The following is a 22,031-nucleotide window of genomic DNA, read 5'->3' as shown; positions in this document are numbered from 1 at the left end:
GATTGTTATTTGCCTGCTTTCTGCACTAGAGACATATAAGGCTACCACTCTCAGTCACTTGTCCTTTAACCTGCATCCCACACGGCAGCCTCGGTGGGATTTAAATTCTACCCCGGAAGTTAGGGCTCCGGCGCGCTGCATGGCGGGAAGTGTAGTTCCTCCCCACTCCGTTTGAACGCCTTCGCATAGTGCCGGGGAAGCCGGGGAAAAACTACAAGTCCCCTAATCCTTTGCGGCGGCCACCGCCCCTGCTACGCAGGCGCAATGAAGAGGGCTGGTTTTTGAATCAGCGGTGTTGTTATTGACGCCATATTGCTGGTGTGGGAGAGTCACAGAGGGAAGCGCCGCCGCCGCTGCTGCCATCGCTCTTCATCGGCGGCCCCCAGCCGGCGAGCCGAGCCCAGCTCCGCACCTACCGTCCCAGCAGCCGCCCCGGGAACGGCCGGGGGCGGAATTCGCGAGGGCGGGGCGGGCGGAGAGCGAATCCGTCGGCGAAGGAGCCGCCGGGGGGGCCGGAGCCGCTCCCTGGAGAGGGCGATAGGGAGGAGGCGGAGGCCCTGACGCAGCTCCCCCCCCGCGCCATCCGCCCCAGACGGTGGGGAAGGCGCCTCTGGGCTGGGCCGGCTGCTGCCGTCTCCCCCTCCCCTCGCACCGAGCCCCCGTACCCGCTCTCCCCGGTCTCCGCAGCCCCCGGCCCGCTCCCCCCCGGCCATGGCTTGCGGCGCCACATTGAAACGGACTCTGGATTTCGACCCTCTGCTGAGCCCGGCCTCCCCGAAGCGGAGGCGATGTGCGCCATTGTCAGCCCCGGCCTCCTCGGCCGCCGCCGCCTCCTCCTTCGCCGCCGCCTCGCCGCAGAAATACCTGCGCATGGAGCCCTCGCCCTTCGGGGAGGTGTCCTCCCGCCTCACCACAGGTGGGTGCCGGGGGCTGAGTGTGAGGGGGGCAGGGGCGCGGGTCTTGGCTGGCTGGGGGCTCTCGGCCCTGCTGGGGGGTGCGCGCCTGGGTGGGTGGGTCTCGAGTCTCCTCCAGCCATTTTCTCTCGGGCTGCGGGAATGGCAGCGGCCCAGACGGGGCGATTCCGACTCTGCCTGGCATCGCCACGGAGACGACACAATAGAAATGGCCGTTGGCAGCAAAGGGGGAGGGGGCGGGCTGGGCCGATGCCCGCTTGGGAGGGGGAGGTGCAGACTGAGGCGACAGGTCGCGGCCGGGCTGGCTGGGGGATGGGGAGAGACTCGAGCCAGGCAGGGGGAGCTGGCGGGGGGGCGGGTTTCTTTGCGCTGAGGCGGGCGTGGAGCCTTTCCTCGGGCGGCTGGGGAGCTGCAGGGGCGAGTCAAACTGCGGAAATCCTGGGGGCGGAGGGGGGTGAGCATGTACGTAGGGGCGTGGGGGAGGTGCGATCACACCCGGGAAAGGTGCCTGGCCTCGAGGCCCCCCTCTCTGATCCCCGATCGATTTGTTGCAGCCATTAGCGCCGGGAGCGAGTGGTGGTGCCTCAGTGAGGCGGGCGGCGGCACCTCCTCTCCTGCTGTTCACATATTGGAGGGGGAAGGGGGCATGTCCTGTCATCAATCACCCACAAAACGCCACTTGGGCAAGGGCGAAAGCGGATACAACAAAGGGAAAATGCCATTCCCAGTCGCCTAGGATGTGGCACGGACTGAAATGACAGTCTGTGGTGTCTTTAAAGTTTCATGGAAAAATCAAGTGATGAAAGTGATTGGCTTTAAATGCGTAAGTTGCCTTCGAGGCAAATAAAACGTAATTAGCGAGTCTCTGTCATCACAAAGATGTTGGAGGAAAGAAACCCTTTTCATGTTCTTCTCAAGTAAGAGAAGATTCAACTGGTGGCCCTAAGACTTAGCTTTAGGCATGTTTGTGCAATTGTTTCAATTTAAAAAACAACTTGATCAATTTCGCGAACGAATCTAGGAGAATATGAATTTTGGCTGGGTGTGCAGAGTCTGCTGGCTTCCCTGTGTCAGTTTACCCTACAGCTTCCAGTAATGCACTTCACAACGTTTGTCATCCATGCATGCAGTCATGAGTTTTTTGTGGTGGTGCTGCTGAAGTGTAAATCTCTCCTTTGTGTACAGAAAAGACTTTTCCTAAATTGTCCCTAACTCTGTCCTTTGTTACATTTGTTACCCCTTTTGATAAGAATTGCTGAATTCTTATGTTTATGGTGCTAAACTGTAATGTTAAGTGTGTATTTTAAGTTCTTTGTTACTAGGACAGTTCTGATCTTACTGTAGCTTGCTTCGCTTGATAGACAGCAGGCCCTGATTAAACACTTCTGGTTCTACAGGCTTTAGTCAAACACTAAAAAAGATCAAGTTTAAGGAATCATATTAGATGTATAAAATTATAGTTTCTTAAATTTAGTGACAATGACTTAATATTTGTTTCTTTTTAAATAAAAATAATATTTAGAAAGGGTTTTGAATGGATCACCAGGCAGCTTTGTAAAGGATGACACTGCAATAAGACATTTAAATGTCTGTACATATGTAATCTTTAAGAACAAGCTTAGTTTGCTTATCTTTTCAAAATATGAATTACTGTTGAAATACTAAGATTGCAGTTGGATAATTTCTTAGGGAAATGGAAGGATCCATGCTATGAATAATTAATATAAATGTGGTTTTTAAAAAAGCTGGTCAGGCCACTGCACTGTACTAGTAATGCATCTTGCTCAAGGGGGAAAGAGTATTCATATAATTTCAAGGCGTGGATGATAGTTAAAATGATTTCCTATCTTATTGCTAAATGGTCTTTTTATATAGGGCCTTTGAGACTAAGATTTATTATTGGTCGATAATGTTGAGCATATATAGTTGGTCTGTCTTGGGTCCCTATCACATCTTTCCTTTGAAAAAAAACAAATTCCTAAAGAGAGGTGATTCTGTAATGGGAAGAATACGTATAATAATCCAGTAAATGTATCTAAAATGAACAAATTAAATAAATTGTTAAAGTAGGAAGGATTATTATAATACACTAGTTATTGGAGGGGAAATGCCAAAATCTTAAGTGATCAGATTCAACATCAGCTTTTATTTATGGATCCTTGTATCCATACACTAGTTTTTAAACTGCATCTTCAAAATAAAACTTAAAAAGAGAAATTTGCTGTCAACAATTGTCAGTTTGGCAATCTCTCTAATCTCATACAACTCTCTGAATATTAATGTTAAAATCTTGACTAATCAAGTATTATAATGCATCATAATTGATTTTTACTTTCAGAGCAGAAATAAGTGTTATAAGTAGTCATTAAACTATGTTTTCCACTATTAGGTTCTAAATTATTATTTTTGATATGGTGTAGTCAGAGTAATTATGGTGGCTTTGTGAATTATAATGTCCTGAAAGATAAGGCACAAATGAATACAAATGTTTCTCTGTGTTACTGAATGATCTTGAACAACAACCTTGCTCAATTTAATTGGGAGTTATGCATGCTCACACATGGCTGTACAGGCTCTGACATAAGATTGCTATAATAATGTAATAATGGGGAGCTTTTGCTTTGCCATACCTCTTTAGTGTTTGCTGAGAATATTGAAGTTCTGCCTAATTTTATGCTTTTCACTAAACATAGTCATAAGTAAAATTAATAAGTGTATTATTACCCTGGTCTTACTTGCTAATACATTATTTGAAAATGAGAGCCTTCCTTTTTAAAGGCACACTGTAAAGAGCCATAGTGCCTGTAGGTATATAACATAGAATGTTTAAAAAAAAAAAATCAGATTTAACACAAACTTTAACTACTTGTTTAATTTTTGCACTTATGGACAGTGAAATTTACTCACAATAGGTAGAGTTTAGTTAATTTCACTCACTGTTTCTCAAGTACAGTGCCCTAGTGTATAGGTTTTCAATGCTTGCAGCCAGAATTTGTTTTAAATTTTGTTTAATGAAAAGATTTCTAGTAATTTGAGACCTAAATTGTGTGTGTGGGGGGGAAAAACAACAACTTGATGCTGCTGTTTAAATCAAGATGGTACTTCATACAACAAATATATTGTTCTTTCTTTGACCTGTCAGGCCTGGTGCTGTTTAACTCCAGTTTATGGCTAGGCACCTCAGTATTTCAACACTTGATTAATCTTTTCAGAAACAAATGTGTTATCTGGAAACAAAATGCAACTTGAATGGCAATAGTGTCTGCAGGAACACAAATTGTATGCTAGCCAGACGAGACACCAGCTGTCTTAAATTAAGTATAAAATGCTCATAGGCAAATAAATGATACCTCTATTTGGGAGAGGGATGAAATTTATATCTAACAGGAGTGTTTTAATCTTTTGTGGTTATTTGGACAGCTGTTAAGTCGCTTTTAGTTTCTCAGTGGATTTGGCAGCTGAATTGTTTTGTGGTTTCTCATCTATACCTCCTATAGATCTTGTATCTAGTACTGTTATGACTATTTTGAATCATTCTTCCATTCCATAGCATGAAGTGTTTTGCATCTGTAAGGAATTATCGATCTTAACCTTGATTTAAAAGTTTAACTTATGTAGCGTGCAAACAGTGCTACTTACATACAACAATTCTGGTAGGGAAAGAGTGGCACTATCTTAATGTTAGTAAGACCCTCCCCCCCACTTTTTTTTTTTAAAAGCAGATTAGTCTTTGGTACTCCTACTTGCCTGAAATTCCTTTTACATATGTTCTAGCTAAGATTTGATTTAGGTAAGAATATTTTGTGTGTATGTATATATAGAGGAGAGGGTGTAACTGACTGACTAGAAGGACAGAGAGCACTTTTTAATATAGTTTGTTTGAAGGGCTAGGATTAAACAAAAATCATCAGAGGTGCTTACTTTCTTGTATCTGGAGGATTTCCCCATGCAAGGTGGGTTAGAATACATGCTTTATTGTGGTACTTCAAAAACAGATTGGAGGGTGGCCTTTTTAACTACAATATTGTGAGTTATTTCAGTTATTCTGAAAATAAAGCATAAATGGTAGTGTCTTTTTTTTAAACAGAGTGAGGCCCAGGTTTCTCAGAGAAGCAGCCAATTGTGCCAAGGTTTTTTGGTGGTTTTGTGTTTTGGGCACATAGGGACTAGAATGAGTCCACCAAGTTCAAATTCATTTGTGACTTTGGCATGACTTAAACTTAGGTGTCCTGTGGTAACTTGCTGTACCTTATAACTTTCCCCTGTGAAATCTTAAAGCTACTATGCTCTCTTTTTATCAAGCTGATAAATTTGGGTGGTGGAAATGGTGGGAGGAATGTTGTATTTTTCCTCATTAAGATGTCAGGACAGGTTTATCTTTAGTTGCTTTTGCTGAGGAGTGGAACATATTCAGGGCAAAAATAGTAATATTTTACTAATTGATAATTCCAGCATTGTGCTTACAATTGAAAGGCAGATTATGCTGTACTGGCTACAGGGTCTTCTGAAACTGAGGCTTTTAGGTTGATTGAAAGTGCATAGGGTGGGAAACAGTGTCCAAAGAAATAAAAATACAGTGCAGATCTCTTGTCACTAGCTGTTTTAAATCCCATTAACACCGATAGTAACTTCAGATGGCTTCTCTGCATCTCTGCTCCAGATTGCATATTGTACCTTTAAACAAACTCATATTTCAGGTGTGCTTCCATGAAAATGGCTTCCTCTCAAAGGTTAAATAGCAGCTAATACCTTAAAAAATCATGAAAAATGTATTTTGAATTAGCCTGAAAAATCCGTATTAAAAACACATGAGCAAGATCTTTAAATTCATCTATATTTGCAGTTTATTTTCCATCTGAAGTAGTAATTCTCATGAGCATTTCCCCAGTAAGTAATTGATGTCACAAAACAAAGATTATAGGGAATGAAAAGCTATTGGGAATACAAGGCCTTTCATCTCAGATGTCACTGGTTCAAATCCAGGCAGAGATTAGTAGTGAATGAAACTAATTAAGCTAGTTCAACTTCCCAGATACCATCAGAAGTCTACTTTTTTAGTGGGCACATATCCACATCACAAACCCACAATCTCTAAGTGCACCTTTATTGCTAGCCTTGGCATAGAGACCACTAATTGAACAGGTGTAAAAAAATGGATCATCTTCTCTAACTCTACTTCAGGATTGAGGCACCATTGTTGATGAGTCTGAAGAATACTGTATAGCTTTTTACTGTGCTGTGTACCTGTTCTCATCCTTCGTGAGTACTAAAATTATTCTAAAATGGGATTTAACCTTCTTTCTCCTCACTTGCCCTTTTAAATATATTGAAAAAGTGAAAAACAAGCAAGGACAGATAAATTCTTAAGAAATGCAGACTTGGTTTCATGTAAATATCCCTAATAACTGTGGACAAATATGGTAAAGGAAAATTGGCTGTAAATAGTCTTTCCCTTGAGGTATCATTGAATCTTGATTCATGAACAGAGATTCGTTGAGGATTTTGCCATTCAATATGTTCTTTGATCTTTCACAGAAAAATCTAATATCTAAACCCAGTTATAATAAATCTTAAAATTATGCAAGAAAAAGAAATTGGCATACTTAGAGTGGAATAGCTGTGTTTAATCTACCCTTGAGCTATTTTTCTCCTTGGATCTGTGAGTTACCTTCTCAGGAAACCCGCTTCCTCTGTCGGAAACCTAGCAAGCAGTGGCCAAGTACAAGTTTGAGAACCAAGACAAGCAAGTCTTGAAGGCCTTAAGAGGAGATCTACCATGTTATTACTAGCAGTAAACAGAATTTAAATACAAAAATAATCCTGTGCACACACTCATTAGCAGGACAGTTTGTCCTTGTATTATCATGGCAACATGCCAGGGTTTTCAAAATACCCCCCAGTATCATAGGACTGTGTTCCCTGAATTAAAATATGCTGGCTGTATGTGAACTTGTTAAATCAGTTTACCTCATTTTGAGAGGTGATTAATAGGCTGATCTTCAAATGTTGCCTAAATGTTGAATTTATCCTGCATTTTTAGCTTCCAGTTTGACAATAAAATTATGGTGATTGTAGAAAAATACAAAAATGCCAGTTGTCTGGCATATTTCACACTGTTTGTTCTTTTATTTTTCATTCCTTAAGTCCCTGACCCAGGGATCTGGCATGTTCTGAAATGTCACATTATTGCAAAACACACTAATGCTAACGTGAATGCCAGACGTGGAGCAGAACATTCATTAATGTGTGGTCCTGGGTAATTGGATCTCATGAGGGTGCAGTTCTGCACGACTGGGTCTCTTGAGAGGTTCTGCTGCTGGTCCTGTAAATGTAGGCACTGGCTGTGAATGTCAGAAAAATAAAATGCTGATCATGGTGCCATCTATAAATCTTACACAGTAGTGTAGCTCTTTAAAACAAATGTAATTTTCAGTGTCCGAAATCTACTGCAAAAACCAACAGATCTTTTTTTGTTTGAGGGCAGAAAAATACATTGAAATGACTGAGCATGACCAAAGCAAGAGAATGGTAAATGTCTGGATCTCTCTAAAATACATATCTTCATTAATTTTTTTTCAAGATATCTTGGTTGGGTTGGCAGATTCTGGAATGGAGATCTGTTACTAAATGAAGAGCAGTGGGGCCTCAGTTGATATCCCAGTGCTCTCCCAAGGCAGTTTCCTTGATGGTGAAATGGGATAGCAGCTCATGGAAGAATACTTGGCTGGTGATTCCCGAATCAGAGGTGTGGTGGCACCAAATGAAAGGCGTATGAACAAGGAGGGACAGGCCTCGGCTAGGGAAAAAGCTGTAAATAAGTGAGATCATAGTAACTAGGAATTACTGAACTGTACGAAAGTTCATTTAAAAAGGAACTGATTCCTTTCTTACTCCTTTATGATTATATATAGATATAGATGGCATCATGGAAGTTTTCTACTTGTCTCCTTCATGAAAATATCAGGTTTGTTTAGATTCTGAATATTCTGATTCTGGTTGAGCATTTGATTGGTGCAAAAATGGTTGGTTAAATAATGTCAAAAATTGTCAGATATTTTAAAGCACTAATTTATTAGAACCATAACAAAAGAGTAAGACTTTATGGTCTCCAATAGGCTTTTTCAACAGCAACTCATGTCATCTTGCATATTTGAAGATCTTTGAGATATTTAATAGAAGGTGCCTATCAAATAAGACAAGGATTACCCAATGTGGATGAAAGTGAGTGCTCTACTAAATTGCACTGACAAATGGCTGCTGGTAATTCTATTTTTGAAAAATTTGACAGGGTTTTTCATTTTTGACATGAGAAAGTTGTCAATCTTCAACGTGACCAATGAAAAATAGGATCAGAGGGCAGCACATCCATAATACAGAAGGTGGTTTGGATACTCATTTATCAACAAAGCCCCAGCAGTTTTCATATTTGTAAATTAAAAACTTTTTGATTAGTTCACTTCAGGTTTCAGTTAGTTCACTTTTTCCCAACATGTGGTATGAGCATGTAGTAAAGTGAGTCATCAAGGCATTTAAGTAGGCTTGCTAACAGGTGGCACCATGATGCAATCAAAAAGGTAGGCCATCGGCTACATTAGAGTATTCTTGCTGGGATATTTGACATTTGACCATTCCCAAATAATGAGTGGTCAGTTATGTTATTTGACCAGCTTGCCAAGCCCTAATTCTGAAGGATTCTTTGGTTTGGTTCTAAAGAAATAAATTGGAAGGTGACATCACAAACTGAAACCTGAGTTTCAGGTTCCATTTGAGGGCTGGGAAAGCTGCTACTTCGATTTCAGCCTACTGAATCACCATCCTATTTATTCTGCCAAAGAGTCCTTCAGCTAAATGACGGAAGCCAGGAACCAAGATTTCTGAGGTTGCTAATATAAAAAGCAGGTCAAAGAAAAAAACCAACAACAAAAAAATCCAACATAAGGGGAAACCTGACATTAACTCTAGACTTCATAATGGGAATAGTGAAATGTTCTTTCCTCTCCAATTTGTTTTGCCTTTTTCCTTAAAAGTGAACTGCAGTTGCAATTTTAAATGATTTATAGATAATTATTGGCCGGGGGTGTGTGTGATGAGTGACGAACTCTAAATTTAAAAAAATCTTTTGATGACTCTTAATCATGCATTAAGGAAATTATGAACTATCCAACACTGTTTGGAAATATTCAGTCTCCATTAGCATGACAAGTCATATGGCAGCATTGGCAGAGCACATAGAGATGACACTTAAAAGTACATAGTTGATGTCTGCTTCAGTAATGGGAGGGTTATATGTAGCAAATGAACTTGTAACTTGGAGCATAAGGAACCAGAAGGCTGGCTAATAGCATAGGTCAGGAAACATGGGGGATTGGGAGGGTGTAATACATTGGTTAAGCTTTCCTTTTGTTTGTGGACCCATTTTAATTAATGGATGCTGTTTATTTTCCTGCTGATAAGCAGGAAGATGAAGACAGAAAGCTGACTAATTCTGTATTGAAACTAGGGGGTGAGGGAAGTACTACATTTTTTGTCTGAGTTTAAGTGCAGTAATTTTTTGTGTAAATGTAGACTTACCTTGTATGCTTTCTATTGTTAGACTGTGCCCAGGAATTATAAAGATGAATAACCTTCACTCCTCCTCAGAAGTGGTGGCTCATTGATCTCCATCCCCTTCCCCCCCCCCCCCCCCCCAGTTACATTGGCAGTAGCACTCCCCAAATCATCATTCATCCCAATTTGCAGCCTGATTTCCAAAATTGATTGGGGCCTGTAGTGCAGAGGCTTAACTGTTGCTGCCTGTGACATGCTTTTTCTTTGGGTACAAAAGATTCCCATTTGTAATTATTTTAATGTTGTGACCATCTATAAAGCAGTAAATTTACTTCAAAATGTTTGTGAAACTTGAATGTACATCAGCACTTTGTACAGTCATTGTGTAAACCAGTGGTTCTCAAACTGTGGTCTGCAGAGCACTCGATGGGTGGACCAGAGCTGTGTGATCATATGACATTGCTTCTTCCAACTGCCAAATTGCATTGAAGGTAGCTAAAATACAAAGTTATTTTGTGTGCAATTGCTGCTGTTTCTCTGGCCTTGTCTTCACCACAAAAAAAGGTCAAGTTTCAACTGGGCGTAGACAGCTTGTATCTTCAGACTGTATAAATCTAAACACGACTTAAGTGTGAGTATTTTTTCTAGTCTTAGTTAAGATAAAGTATATCTGGGTAGATTAAAGACCATGATTGATTTTTTTTATTTAAATAGATTTAAAAAATTTAAATCAGATTTTTAGTATAAACATTCTTCATTCCTCACTTTCTTCCCATTTCATAGACTTAAAGTAGCTTATTTGTACTGGTTTCTTTAGTTACCTAATTGTTAGAATTTCAGATTTTACATTCTCCTTTCTCCCCCTCCCCTCCACCCCTTAGAAGTTTCACACTTAGAATGCTCCTCAGTGCTAGAAAGACAAGCCCATCGTCTCATTAACGTCATTATTGTGAGACCAACAAATCCAACCACAGAATTGATAAAGCAAATAGCCCTTGCTATATTTGCAACTAACACCGCCTTTCTATATATTGAACTTTCATAAATCAAGAAATCTGACATGTTTTTGACCATGTTTGCTCTAATGCTCCTCCATCAGGGAATGCAGTTTGATGTCAGTTGGACTTATGCTCTAAAGTCATTTGGAATTTTCAAAAGCACCATCCATAAATGCTTAAATATGCGTTTAGGAGCTGACTTTAGGCTCCGGTTTTTGAAAATTTTGGCCTATGTATAAAAAGGTCACTAACTTTGATGTATTTGAAGCTTAAATAACCTTTCACTGTTAACATCGAAGCAGTTTTGTTTTGAAGTGACAGATTCTGTGCGATCAAGAAGTCTTTAATTAAAATCTATTTTAGATAGTCCTTGATGCTGCAAACACCTAAACTCATGCTAAATTATAAGCACAAGGCCCACGATATGAAGTCAACAGGGCTGTTCATGTTACGAACCTATTTACGTGTTTATGGCATCAGGGCTTTCATTTTCACTATTTTGTTTTTGGCCTATAGAAGTTTAGTACAGATAAAATAAGATACCATCTGAGTTGTGGCTTAAATTTAAGCCACCTACATTAGAGCTGTGCAAATAATCAATTTTACAGTTTGCTGGTTGAACCAAAAACTTTTTTTTTTAAAAATCCTTTTCAGTTTTTTTTTTTCTTACCAAAACACAAAACCCTGAAATAAGTTTTGAACGAAGTGTTTTCTTTTGCTTTGGGGCATTTTAAAGTGTTTTCATGTAAAGCAAAGGAACTATGAAAGCACCATTCACAAAACTAATGGAGGAGGAAGCGATGGCGCCCCCTTTATATCCTGTATTGCAGGGGGATAATCCAGGGGATTGCTCTAACCATGGGGCTGTGGGAGACCAGGGTTCAGGTTCCCCCTTCTTGCGTGAGTTGCCTAATCACCAGACTACATAGAGTCGTTTTTTCTCTCTCTAGCCCAACTAAGCCTCTGGAACAAGAGATGGTTTTGTGGTGCTGCTAAACCAGTTTTTAACAGAAATAGCCTCTTCTGCAGGTGCAAAGAGTATTTTCAGTTTATTCAACTGGTTTAGTTTATTAAAAATTGAGTTGAAAAAGCAGAAAAGCTGGTTCATTGTGCCAATCTGTTAATAAAAACTAGGTATGAGAGAATGAAATCTACTGGTAGTAATAGCTTGAAGGATGTGGTGACTAAAACAGTGAGTTCAATTCCCTAACTACAGATACTTCCTTTGTTTAATAATTTAGTTCTAAGTGCATACTTTGATACAATTTTTTCCCTCATCTAGCACATTTAAGGTAGTTTTACTGAACTAATAAACAGCAATTTAAAATGGTTTTTATGTGCATTTTTAATTGAATTGAAATTTCCGTCTAAATAGGGCTTCATAAAATCACAAGTAAAAATCTAATAAATGAAATGGAACATTCCCCATTTTCTAACATAAAAACATAAAAATTCAGAATCTGAATAAAATGTGAGTTAAGCTATATAAGTGCTTAAATATGTATAGATACAATACATCTGACCGGTTAGCAACAAAGCACGAAATTTAGTGCAAAGGCTATATTTAGTTGTAAGTCAACATATTTTAATAGTTACCAACCAATGAAAATCAACCTTTCTTTAGGAAAATAAAAAGCAGAGACATAAAACAAGACTCAAACCAGTGATGTACAGGGTTTCCTGCTTGCTGATTTAGATCATGATTAAAATCAGTGATTTAAATTGCTTTGATTAAAATCAGTCCAACCTGCTATCTGCCCTCAATTTTCCTAGAGTTGTACCTAACCATTCCATGACAAAAAGTAATTGAAATACTATCATTTCTGATAAGAGTAAGAATGTATCTTTCTTGAGTTCTTTGTATCCTGGACAGTAGAGGAGAAAATGTGTTGGTTTTGATTTTTCACTCCATAGATACATATTGCCTGTTTTGCTGTGTAATAGTGTTTAGGGACCTGGCGTAATCTAGCTTTTTTTTTTTTTTAATCCCAATTATTGTGTGTCTGCTTTTTAGGTTTTTGTCTAATGCCTTGAGTCTCAATGGGATTTTTTTTGTCTATTCCTTTGGAGGGGTTATTGATAAAAGCCTGTGGGTTTTTTTGGTTTGGTACTCTAGTGATGGGCAGGAAGATGTTATACTATATTTTATTTGAGATGGCTTCAGAAATAGTTTTTTATTAAGCCAAGGGAATTCCCCTTGTTATACTCTCAGTTGCAGTTGAGAGTTTGTGTACACCGATATTTGTTTTCAGAACTGCAGAAAAAGACTTCTGTTGTGGTTTGTCATGATTTGAAGTTTAATTTGTCTGGATAGTTGGTGAACCCAGATCTTAAAAAAATTATTTGACGTGGACTAGCCAGAGTGCAACATAGATGTGGTGCTGCGCACTTGGAATTTAAGCTGTAGGGGCTTGTCTACATGAATATCTAGACTGTGGTAAGCTGGGGTGGGAATCTACCCCGCACCAGCCTGCTGTGGTCTAACTGTGCATATGGACTTTGTGGATGCATATTAATAGTTAATGTGCTTTGATCTAGTCCTCTTTGAAACGGGTGCACATGGACAGTTAAACTGTGGCAGGCTAGTGCAGGGTAGATTCACGCCCCAGTGTGTCAATCTCTGTTCATGTAGATAAGCCCTAAGACAGTTGAGAACTACTACAATACATATTTTTCATAGTGTGGAAAACACTTTAATTCAGAACCAGTTGTCTTCCATTTCACAATTGCATAACATCTCTGCAGCTATGGCAGCACTTGGTTGTATAGAAAAGTAATACTAAGGAAAGTATTTAACTCTAAATGTAACTTAGCAGCTGGAAATGTGGCCTCAGCACCATGGTGGCCAGCAAGTGTTTCCTGGATCACAGTTTGAGAGCCTCTGCTGTAAACTGTATTTCATTGTAACTCATCGTACTTACATACACTTTTACAAATGGATTAGAAAGCCTAACTATATCCCTTGCTTCCATTATAGCTCCTTCCTTTCTGGCTTCACTCCAATTTTTTAATGTTCTATGCTATGATAGACCATGGTGTATAATCCAAATGAGAAGCCCGCTTGCTGAAGGTGCAGGGATACCTAGAAGGGTTCTGACACTGCCTCTGCCCAAGGGATCTGTTTTTTGTAACCTGTGGCTAGGAGGTATCTGATATTTGAAGCCTCCAAACTCCTCTGACTGCTGAAAGGGAGAGGGAGAAATATGAGTGGAAGGATAGTTCTGTGGTTAAACCTCTGGACAAGGAATCAGAAGATCTGTTTCCTGCTACTGGCTCTGCCATAGACTTATCTGAATTTGGACAAGTCACTTAAGCCTCTATGCCTCAGTTTACCTATTTGACAGTAGTGCTAATAAATTCATTAGGAGATGCTTAAACACAGTATTGCCCACAGAATTCTGTATAGGAGAACCATGTTGCAGTTTGGCAAAACATAAAGGAGCAGCAGGGATGTACTGCCTAAAGTTGTCTGTAGAGTCATGGAGACAGCGTGCTATTACTTTCTGTTTAGTTGACATTTGGAAAAATATCTTTGCCCTAAGGACTAGAAACTTAATTTTGTAAAATGAAAGTCGAGAGTCTACAGAAGCTAATGATCATCCTGGGAAGTATTGTTTTTGCTGTGAGCAGTAGATTTTTCCAAGCCGTGGTTGGACCTGCAGAAATCTGAAAAATGCCTGTGGGAGAGGGTGTCTGTAAGCATCTGGAGGCCTTTTTTAAAGAGCAGAAAGCCTGTCGAATTTTTTTTTAATTGTCTTTGAAGTTTTTTGATGTGTTTTGTGATACTGGGGGAAGGGGGCCAGTGTATGTAGTTCTCTGCATTATGTTGTCTAATTCAGGTGCTGATGCTCATGGGAGCAAAAGCTATGACAGTTTCTAGAGGTAACTGTTTTAATTGTAGAGAAGGCAACATAGGAATGCCTTGGAGGAGGGGGTAAGGGAAGGGATGTTTAGGGTACACTTTGAACATGTTTCTAGAAATTATTAGTTGCCAGATTTGAAATAAAACTTAAACTTGTGTAAAACATTTAAGAATTTCTATTGTATAGCAGTACCTTGGGTTAATGGGAATTATTAACAGTTAATGTTACTTAATTTTTTTTTAATAAAAAGCCACTTAAAAATTCATTTGGTATAATTGTGACATTTCAGTATGTGTATCATTTTACATATTCATTTCTTAAGTTTAGAAGAGCATATATACCAGTGGTTAACACTGGAATGATGATAATTTAGATGCTATATTTTAAATTATTGAGGCTAGATTATTCAAGTTACTTAAAAATTACCAAATTATACAAATTTTGAACTCCATATTGTTGTTGTCCTTCAAAAGAGAGCAAAATTTGATCCATGAAATATTACTTGTCTGGACCATGGTTTAGAAAACTGATGATCCTGGAAGTTTTTGTACTGGTTTGCCTAACAGTTTGTAGCCCTGGCAGGTGTCAAAATAATAGTCCCACTATACAATCATATTATTCTGATTACTCTCTTGTTTTCTTCCCCCTTGAGTTGCAGCATGTTATTAGCATCTCTGGAAAAAAATAGAAATCAATATTTCATACTATCTGGAAGCTTGGAGTATCTGCTTTTAAATGATTGGTTTTTAATTATGGAGGTGTGTAGATATCAGCCCTTAATTAAGATGAGATATAATGGTGGGGTCAAAGGGAAGCAAGGTAGTAATCAGAAGAACTCTATTAAAATCAGATGTGTCAACAGAAGGTGGCTAGTGCTATTAGAGCTGGAAGGTTGAAACTCCCAGGTTTCCAAAGGTGTCTGTCATTTACTTCTAACCACCATGATGGTTCGTGACCTTAAAACTGTCACTAATTATTCACCCTAGGAGGGCTTTTAAGGCTGGTCTTGTACCTCAGACCAGTGTAACTTGTCACTTGTATCTTCAGTCTTTTAACATGAATATTATGGCGTGAACTTCTTTAAATGTCAGATTCTTTATTTATATTTGCATTTCACACATAAATATAATGGATAAAATGACCCCTTTAATGGGTTGCAGACCTACACATCACTTCCGGATGCTTGATATCTGAAATGGAAATAAAGTTGAAGAATACTGTAAAGTATACTAGGCTAACTTTTGTTTTAACTTTTCTTTTAGAACAAATTCTGTACAACATAAAACAGGAGTACAAACGCATGCAGAAGAGGAGACATTTAGAAAATAGCTTCCAGCAGACAGATCCATGTTGTTCTACTGATGCACAGCCACATGCATTTCTCCTTACTGGACCAGCTTTGCCAGGTATCTAGCACAACTCTGTACAACTTTGATATATACCTTATGACTCCATGTGGGTAAATAACTTTTCTCAAGTTCTCTGATTCCCTGTGAACTGTCTCTTGCTTAAGTCAAATCCTTACTGTTTGTGGAGTTGCATTCATTGCAAGCATTATGTCTTGGCAAATTCCAACTTTTGATTAAAGAATTAAAATAGAGCACTCCTTGAAGCTTTTGTTAGCTCATTCCCAATAAATCATCCTGCAAACAAACTTTTTCTAAACCATTGAGCAGCAGATGTCTTTACAGAAAAATCAACTCATACTTTAAAAACACATGTAACTTTACTCACAGTGAATGCCTAGGATTCTTAATGAGGACATGTTTCTGTAGCAGTATAACCTGTGTTGTCTTTGCTGTAATAGACACTTTTGTATGTAGTAAATGCTATTTAACATTTTTTGAGGCTTTCATTATCCCTATAGCATGCTGAACTGAGAGCATAATTTTAGATTACTTCCTTTTTAAGTTATGGTATAAAATATTTACAATATCAATAAAATTTGGAAGTATCCAAAAATTAAAACACGATTTTGCCAAATGTTTTGTTTGGAGAACACATTTAATGTAATAGAGATGATGTAGAAAGCTGGAAGATGTTGACTGTAAGTAATTTATGTGTAAATATTTAATCATAGGTACTTCATCTGCAGCATCGTCACCATTGAAAAAAGAACAGCCCCTGTTTACTCTCAGACAAGTTGGAATGATCTGTGAACGTTTGCTGAAAGAACGTGAAGAGAAAATCCGTGAAGAGTATGAAGAAATTTTGACCACAAAACTTGCAGGTGTGTTTGAATTAAATGCAACTTGAAAAAAATGATTAATATATTGGTAACCGCAACTTCTGTAACTTTAATGTTATATCCAGTGTGTACCTGACCGTCTATTGGCTAAGAAATGAGATGCTCAAGTTGAAAATTTAAGTTTCCATCTCTGGATATAGCAAAAGTGATAACGTGTAGCGTCTGTTGTAGACTTATCTGGCCCGTCTTCTGTGCTGCTATGGACAGAAGCTATAACTCCATGGGTATTTCTACACCATCAATTGGTGGAAGCAGAGTTTTTATTTCGAATAGAACTTTCTCTTGCTGGCATATTTGAGCTGACCATCTCCTCCCCATTTTCTTTCTCCACAGAGAAAATGGCTTCCTATTCGGCTTTTCTAAGAGCCATTTGCAAGGTTTTTTTCCCTTGGGAGGGGCTCTTTCCCTTCTGTTTTAAAAGAAAAAAAGAGAGTTTTGCATTTGACGTAGAGGGGATAGTACATGAGGCAGATACCTTTAGCACCAGAAGTTTCCCATATACCAACCCTGATTGATCCCAGACAACCAGCAGTGTTTGGCTACTACTTGTGCTTTTCTGACCAGTGGCATAGTTGCTTTCTTCTTTTGCCTGTTTCCTCTGCCCTTGAACCCCTCCTTATTGTGGGCAGTTGCATTCACTCCATGCTCTTTGTGCTGGATTGCTGGCTCACTGATGTAGTTCAGTTAGTGGAGGTGAGGAACTTTGACTGTACTTGTGGCTGGGCATCCCACAGGTCCGTCTTAGATCTGAATGTCCTTAGGCTTAAAGCAGTGTAAAAATACACATGTAAATAGTAATTTTTCTACCATATTCACTTTTAAGCAGCCTCCATATTCCTAGATTCCTGTGTTAGGTAGATGGCTTCCCACTGCTGTAGTACCTATTGTATAGTTTTAGAGTCTTTCCATCAAGATCATCAGGTGCATTCCTTCTTAAGTGTTCTCTACTATGGTAGGATAAGAAAAGCTCAGCTGAAGACCAAGAATGTTTACACATTTGTGTTCTGGATAACTACAGGTTTCCAACCTAGAGAGGTTGTCTGCATGACAGGTACTTCCTAAAAAATCTCTAGTTAGACACTCCCTCAGTCAGAGTTTCACTGGAGACTGATCTCTTGGGGAGAGGAGACTATATGGTGATTAGTGTGCTCTTAAGGCAGAGGTTACCAAAAAGAGCTATTAGAAATGCTATAGGATCATATTACCTTTTTCATAGGTGGAACAATGACACATGTTCTGTAACATATGGGAACTTTTGAGGAGGGAGTGCCAAATTAAAATCCAGAGCAAGTCCCTCAGAAATTCTCTAGCAGATCTTAACCAAATGGCTTTCTGCCCCTAAGCTGACTTGTTCACCACTTGGTACTTTTCAAAGTTCAGAGTCTCTTCTTGCTTCTGCAACTATTAGGGTTTCTTTATAGTTTACCGGTGAGCTCCTTTTTTCCATCTTTCATTGTGTATGGATGTCTGACAAACAATTGAATCTTCCAAATAGTCAACCTGATTCAGTGGAGTTCCTTGGTTCTTCCTTATCTCCACTACCTGGAACCTTAATTAGCATTCACTTGGGCTTAGAATCATTAGAGATACTAGCCTCAGTAGGGCTGTGGCTAAAACATTATTCCTCTTCTATTCCCCATGAAAGTTACTCTGGATTTCCCTATATAAAAGCTTTTGCGGGTCTGAGAAGGTTAGTTAGGTTCAGGTCACAGGGTACTGGCATATATTGATATCACCTGCTGTATTCTTACATAGCGCACTGGTATTTCTCATTCCTTTGTAGTTGTGGTGATTACCTACTTTTAAGGCAATCTGGAAAAACCCAGAGTTCTAATGTACTACAAGCCCTCATTAAAACTGATTTCCAACAGCCAGCTGTGGATTTGTCTCTTTCCTGTGACATTCAGTTTGATGGGTAGGATAAGCGATCAGGGATTTCTATTTCATTTGTAGACCTGTACTTTGAGCATACTAGATAATAGTATGCAAACCAGTGCTAAGCTGAGCCAGGTTTAAATTCACAAGAGAACTTTCGAGGTGGCTATCTAGATTTTAATATATTGTTTTTCTAAGCATTCTAAAATTGAGTTGCTACTGTTCTTGGATACTGTTTGTGGGCAACCAATCCTTCAATCTGCTCACATTGGGTATGTCTACACTGCAATTAAAAACCTGGGTTCCGATGAAAGGGCTGTTTAATTACGGTGTAGATGCTCAGGCTGGAGCATGGAACCTGCAACGTGGTAGGGTCCTAGAGTGCCCAAATGTCTATGCTGCAGTGAAACAGCCCCTTAGCCCGAGTCATGTGAACCTGAGTCAGCTTGCATGGGCCAGCCACAGGTGTCTGATTGCAGTGTAGACATACCCATTGTGTTATCCCAGTATTGTGGCTAACATCCTTGTGCAGCTGAGGAAGGGTTGGCTGAATCTGAATTCCAGTAAGTCAGAGATTATGCTTGAAGGGAGAGGGAAACACCTTTAAAAAAACTGGCTGCCATGTTACTGGCCAGTTCCGGTTGAAGGCCCCACAGATCATCAAGACAGTCCACACTTAGGAGTTCTTTTGCACTGCTTGCTGATTACTGATTCACTGTTTACTTTGCTCATCCCTGCAGGAGGATGGGACTTTCATGGGGGGGACCCTCAGACTGGGACTCTTCTATGGAAACCAAGAACTACTACTACATTTTTGGTTGAAGATTGCTTTCTTTAACCTTGCCTCTTCTAAGAACAGTGCAGAGCACTTAAAAGTAATAACCCAACACACCTCACATGCGGTTTTCCACAAGGGAGAAAGGGGAATGGAGAGGAGCTGCATCTGATAGATCATCTTCTTTAATTTCCTAATTCTGAAAGTTAATACCATGTTGATGGGTGCAATATTAGAAACTGAAGAGGATACGGAAAATGTGTTCTTATGTATATGATGTATAGAGATTCCTTCTGGAAAGGACTAATTTTGAGTTCAGAGTGAACTGAATATTCTTTATAGCATCATCTTAATCTTAGTATTTAGTTTGAGGAGATTACTCAATAGCTGATTTTACTAAACCCCTGGTCACCTGTTCCCTATTGTGACTATTTTGCTGTTGAAATAAAGCAAATATTTTTCACGTAGCTTTTTATCCCGTAGTTAGCTGTTTCTTGTGGCTTCAACATTTTGGCAATCAGTGACATAATTGATTGTAATAAATCTCTCTTCTATACTTCTATGCTGTCATTTCCCAGACCTTTAAATTCTGCCTTTTTGTAACCATGTTCAGTGGTTAGAGGGCGGGAGTTGGGTTCTACTTCCAGCCCTGCCACTCACTGACTTTGCTCAGTTAACCACTCTGGGCCTTCATTATGCATCTGTAAAATTGGCATAATGTGACCTTTAGGGATAATGTGAGAATTTAAGTGCGTTTAAAGTGCTTTGAGATCCTCTAAGTGCAGAATATTCCTTTGCCAAATTCCTCTGTCTTATTTTGTCAAGGGAAATCCAGTTGATTGCTAACATGGTTTAATGGGGTGGATTTTTTTTAGGGAGCAGAGATGAGATGGCTGTGTTGAATAATCCATACTTGCCCCTTACAGACTATCAACGTTTGTTTAATTGATATAGCTTGCATGGCATAAGACGTAAGCCTTGACCTTTTTTTCATGCTAAGTTAAACTTGGTACACTCACTTCTAATGTTAATGTTTGCAGAACAATACGACGCATTTGTGAAGTTCACGCATGATCAGATCATGCGACGATATGGAGAACAGCCTGCTAGTTGTGAGTATCTTTGCTTCTTTAACATCCAGCAGGAACACTGCATCTCTTAATTGTTCAATAATTAAAATGGCCAGTAGTACCAGTGTTTTTTGTCTATTTTAGCTGAAAAGCACGGAGTTAAAAGCTTGAATTCATGATACTGTGGAGAATTTAGGGTGAAATGAGAATGTGCTGAATAATATGCCATATATGTGCATCAAATAGCTTTGCCTCTTGTAAAACCATTGGGGATTAGCATTTTAAATTGATTTTTGCTATTGTCTTAGCTTTGGATTCAGTTAATAGAAATCAGTTATCTTGTCACTAACTTTCTTTTTTTCCTCTTTTCAGATGTTTCATGAATCATGTTTTCTGCATATGTGGGCTGCCCTATACACCCTAATTGTTGCAAGCTGTCCCAGTAAAAGACTTGCAGCAATGCCATATTTTCCCCCTTCCCCCACCTCCCCATACCCCCCGTGAACACAGGTTATTTCAAGCTTTTGTCAGTGGCAACCACTCTTATGCAGCAACTGGTTTTGGAGTGCTCCCTGATGTCAGTACCACCTGGATGTGGACCTTTGCTACCTGTAATAATACCAGTGGCCTCATTTGCTGTATCATTACAATTTGGCTTCTTATGTTAATACGTTTGAAAAAGTAAAGGATTAAAAGCTGGTGTTCTAGAACTTGCCCTTCACTGGTTGTGTAAATAAAAATGTAGAATGACACTTCTGACTGAAGTTAGTGTGGTTTTCATAACTGTGCACTACAACAAAACTGTAATCACAGTTAAATTAGAATGTAACCCCAGGACAGTTTTAAGCAACTAGCCCACAGTACTGCCTGTGAAATAGTAAAGGAGGGCATTTCTGTATTCCATGACTTTTTTGGGGGTTAAGAATGGGTTTATATGATTTCTCATTTTTGTAGTTTTTATTTATTCTATCAGTCTTTAACAAATGTTTATTGCTGCAATTTTTCAGTGTATCATTGTTTTACTGCCCTTGTAGTACTGGAATTTAGTTGGAAGAATAAAACATTTACTTCTAATCTGTTCGTTTTTAATATGCAGGTGGCACTGCTGCTGTGTATGAATAAAATTTATCCATATTTAAATGAAAACTTTATTTACTAGCAACTGAAGTAGGTGAGAGTTTAATTTAGGAGAGGGAAATAGACTGAAACATTGAGTAATTCTGCAGAGGTTAGGAGATTCCTCTGTTAAATTTGGATGAGCTGCTTCATGTGGAAGCATGTTCTTTATGTAACTGACCAAAAACTTCTGATTTGATATTACTAATGTACTCAGCATCTGTTCTTTTCTCACCCCCAGATTTCAGTGATATCCAAGAAATATCTTTTATAAGACAGACCTGGATATTTTTTCACTCTGGGAATATAAGATGTTTAAAACAGCTTTTGGTTAAGCTGCAGTAACCAGATGTCTCTATTCATGTTAGATCTTGACATCCCACGCCCACTATTGTGCTGGGAAAAGGTTTATTTTGCCTTATTTTGGTATTTAAAGTTGAACTGCAATGGTTAAAGACTCCAGACAGTTTCAGATGTTGGGATGTGAGCTAAGTCCTCCTGTTTGGCAAACTGTCTCTAACTGATCTTTACAACATCCATTTTTGGAAAGCCTTTCTCTTCTCTCCAGTCCCTCATGAACACTCATTTACTGCACTACTGACTTCTCTAATACCAAAGAGATGCA

At 39.2% G+C, this 22,031-nt stretch overlaps 1 protein-coding gene across 1 annotated transcript; it reads left to right on the top strand.

Moving 5' to 3' along the window:
* Positions 1 to 297: 297 nt before the first annotated feature.
* AKIRIN2 (akirin 2) lies at positions 298 to 21,042 on the top strand. Its single transcript, XM_045010708.1, has 5 exons — positions 298 to 916; positions 15,585 to 15,728; positions 16,403 to 16,552; positions 20,261 to 20,332; positions 20,663 to 21,042. Exons 1-5 carry the CDS (start codon positions 712 to 714, stop codon positions 20,671 to 20,673), a joined length of 582 nt encoding a protein of 193 aa, XP_044866643.1. The 5' UTR covers positions 298 to 711; the 3' UTR covers positions 20,674 to 21,042.
* Positions 21,043 to 22,031: the final 989 nt, after the last annotated feature.

This window comes from Mauremys mutica, chromosome 3, assembly GCF_020497125.1.
Source record: "Mauremys mutica isolate MM-2020 ecotype Southern chromosome 3, ASM2049712v1, whole genome shotgun sequence".
NCBI classification, from domain to species: Eukaryota; Metazoa; Chordata; order Testudines; family Geoemydidae; genus Mauremys; species Mauremys mutica.
The sequence above is the reverse complement of the archived record's forward strand: the minus strand, read 5'-3'. Positions and strand labels throughout refer to the sequence as shown.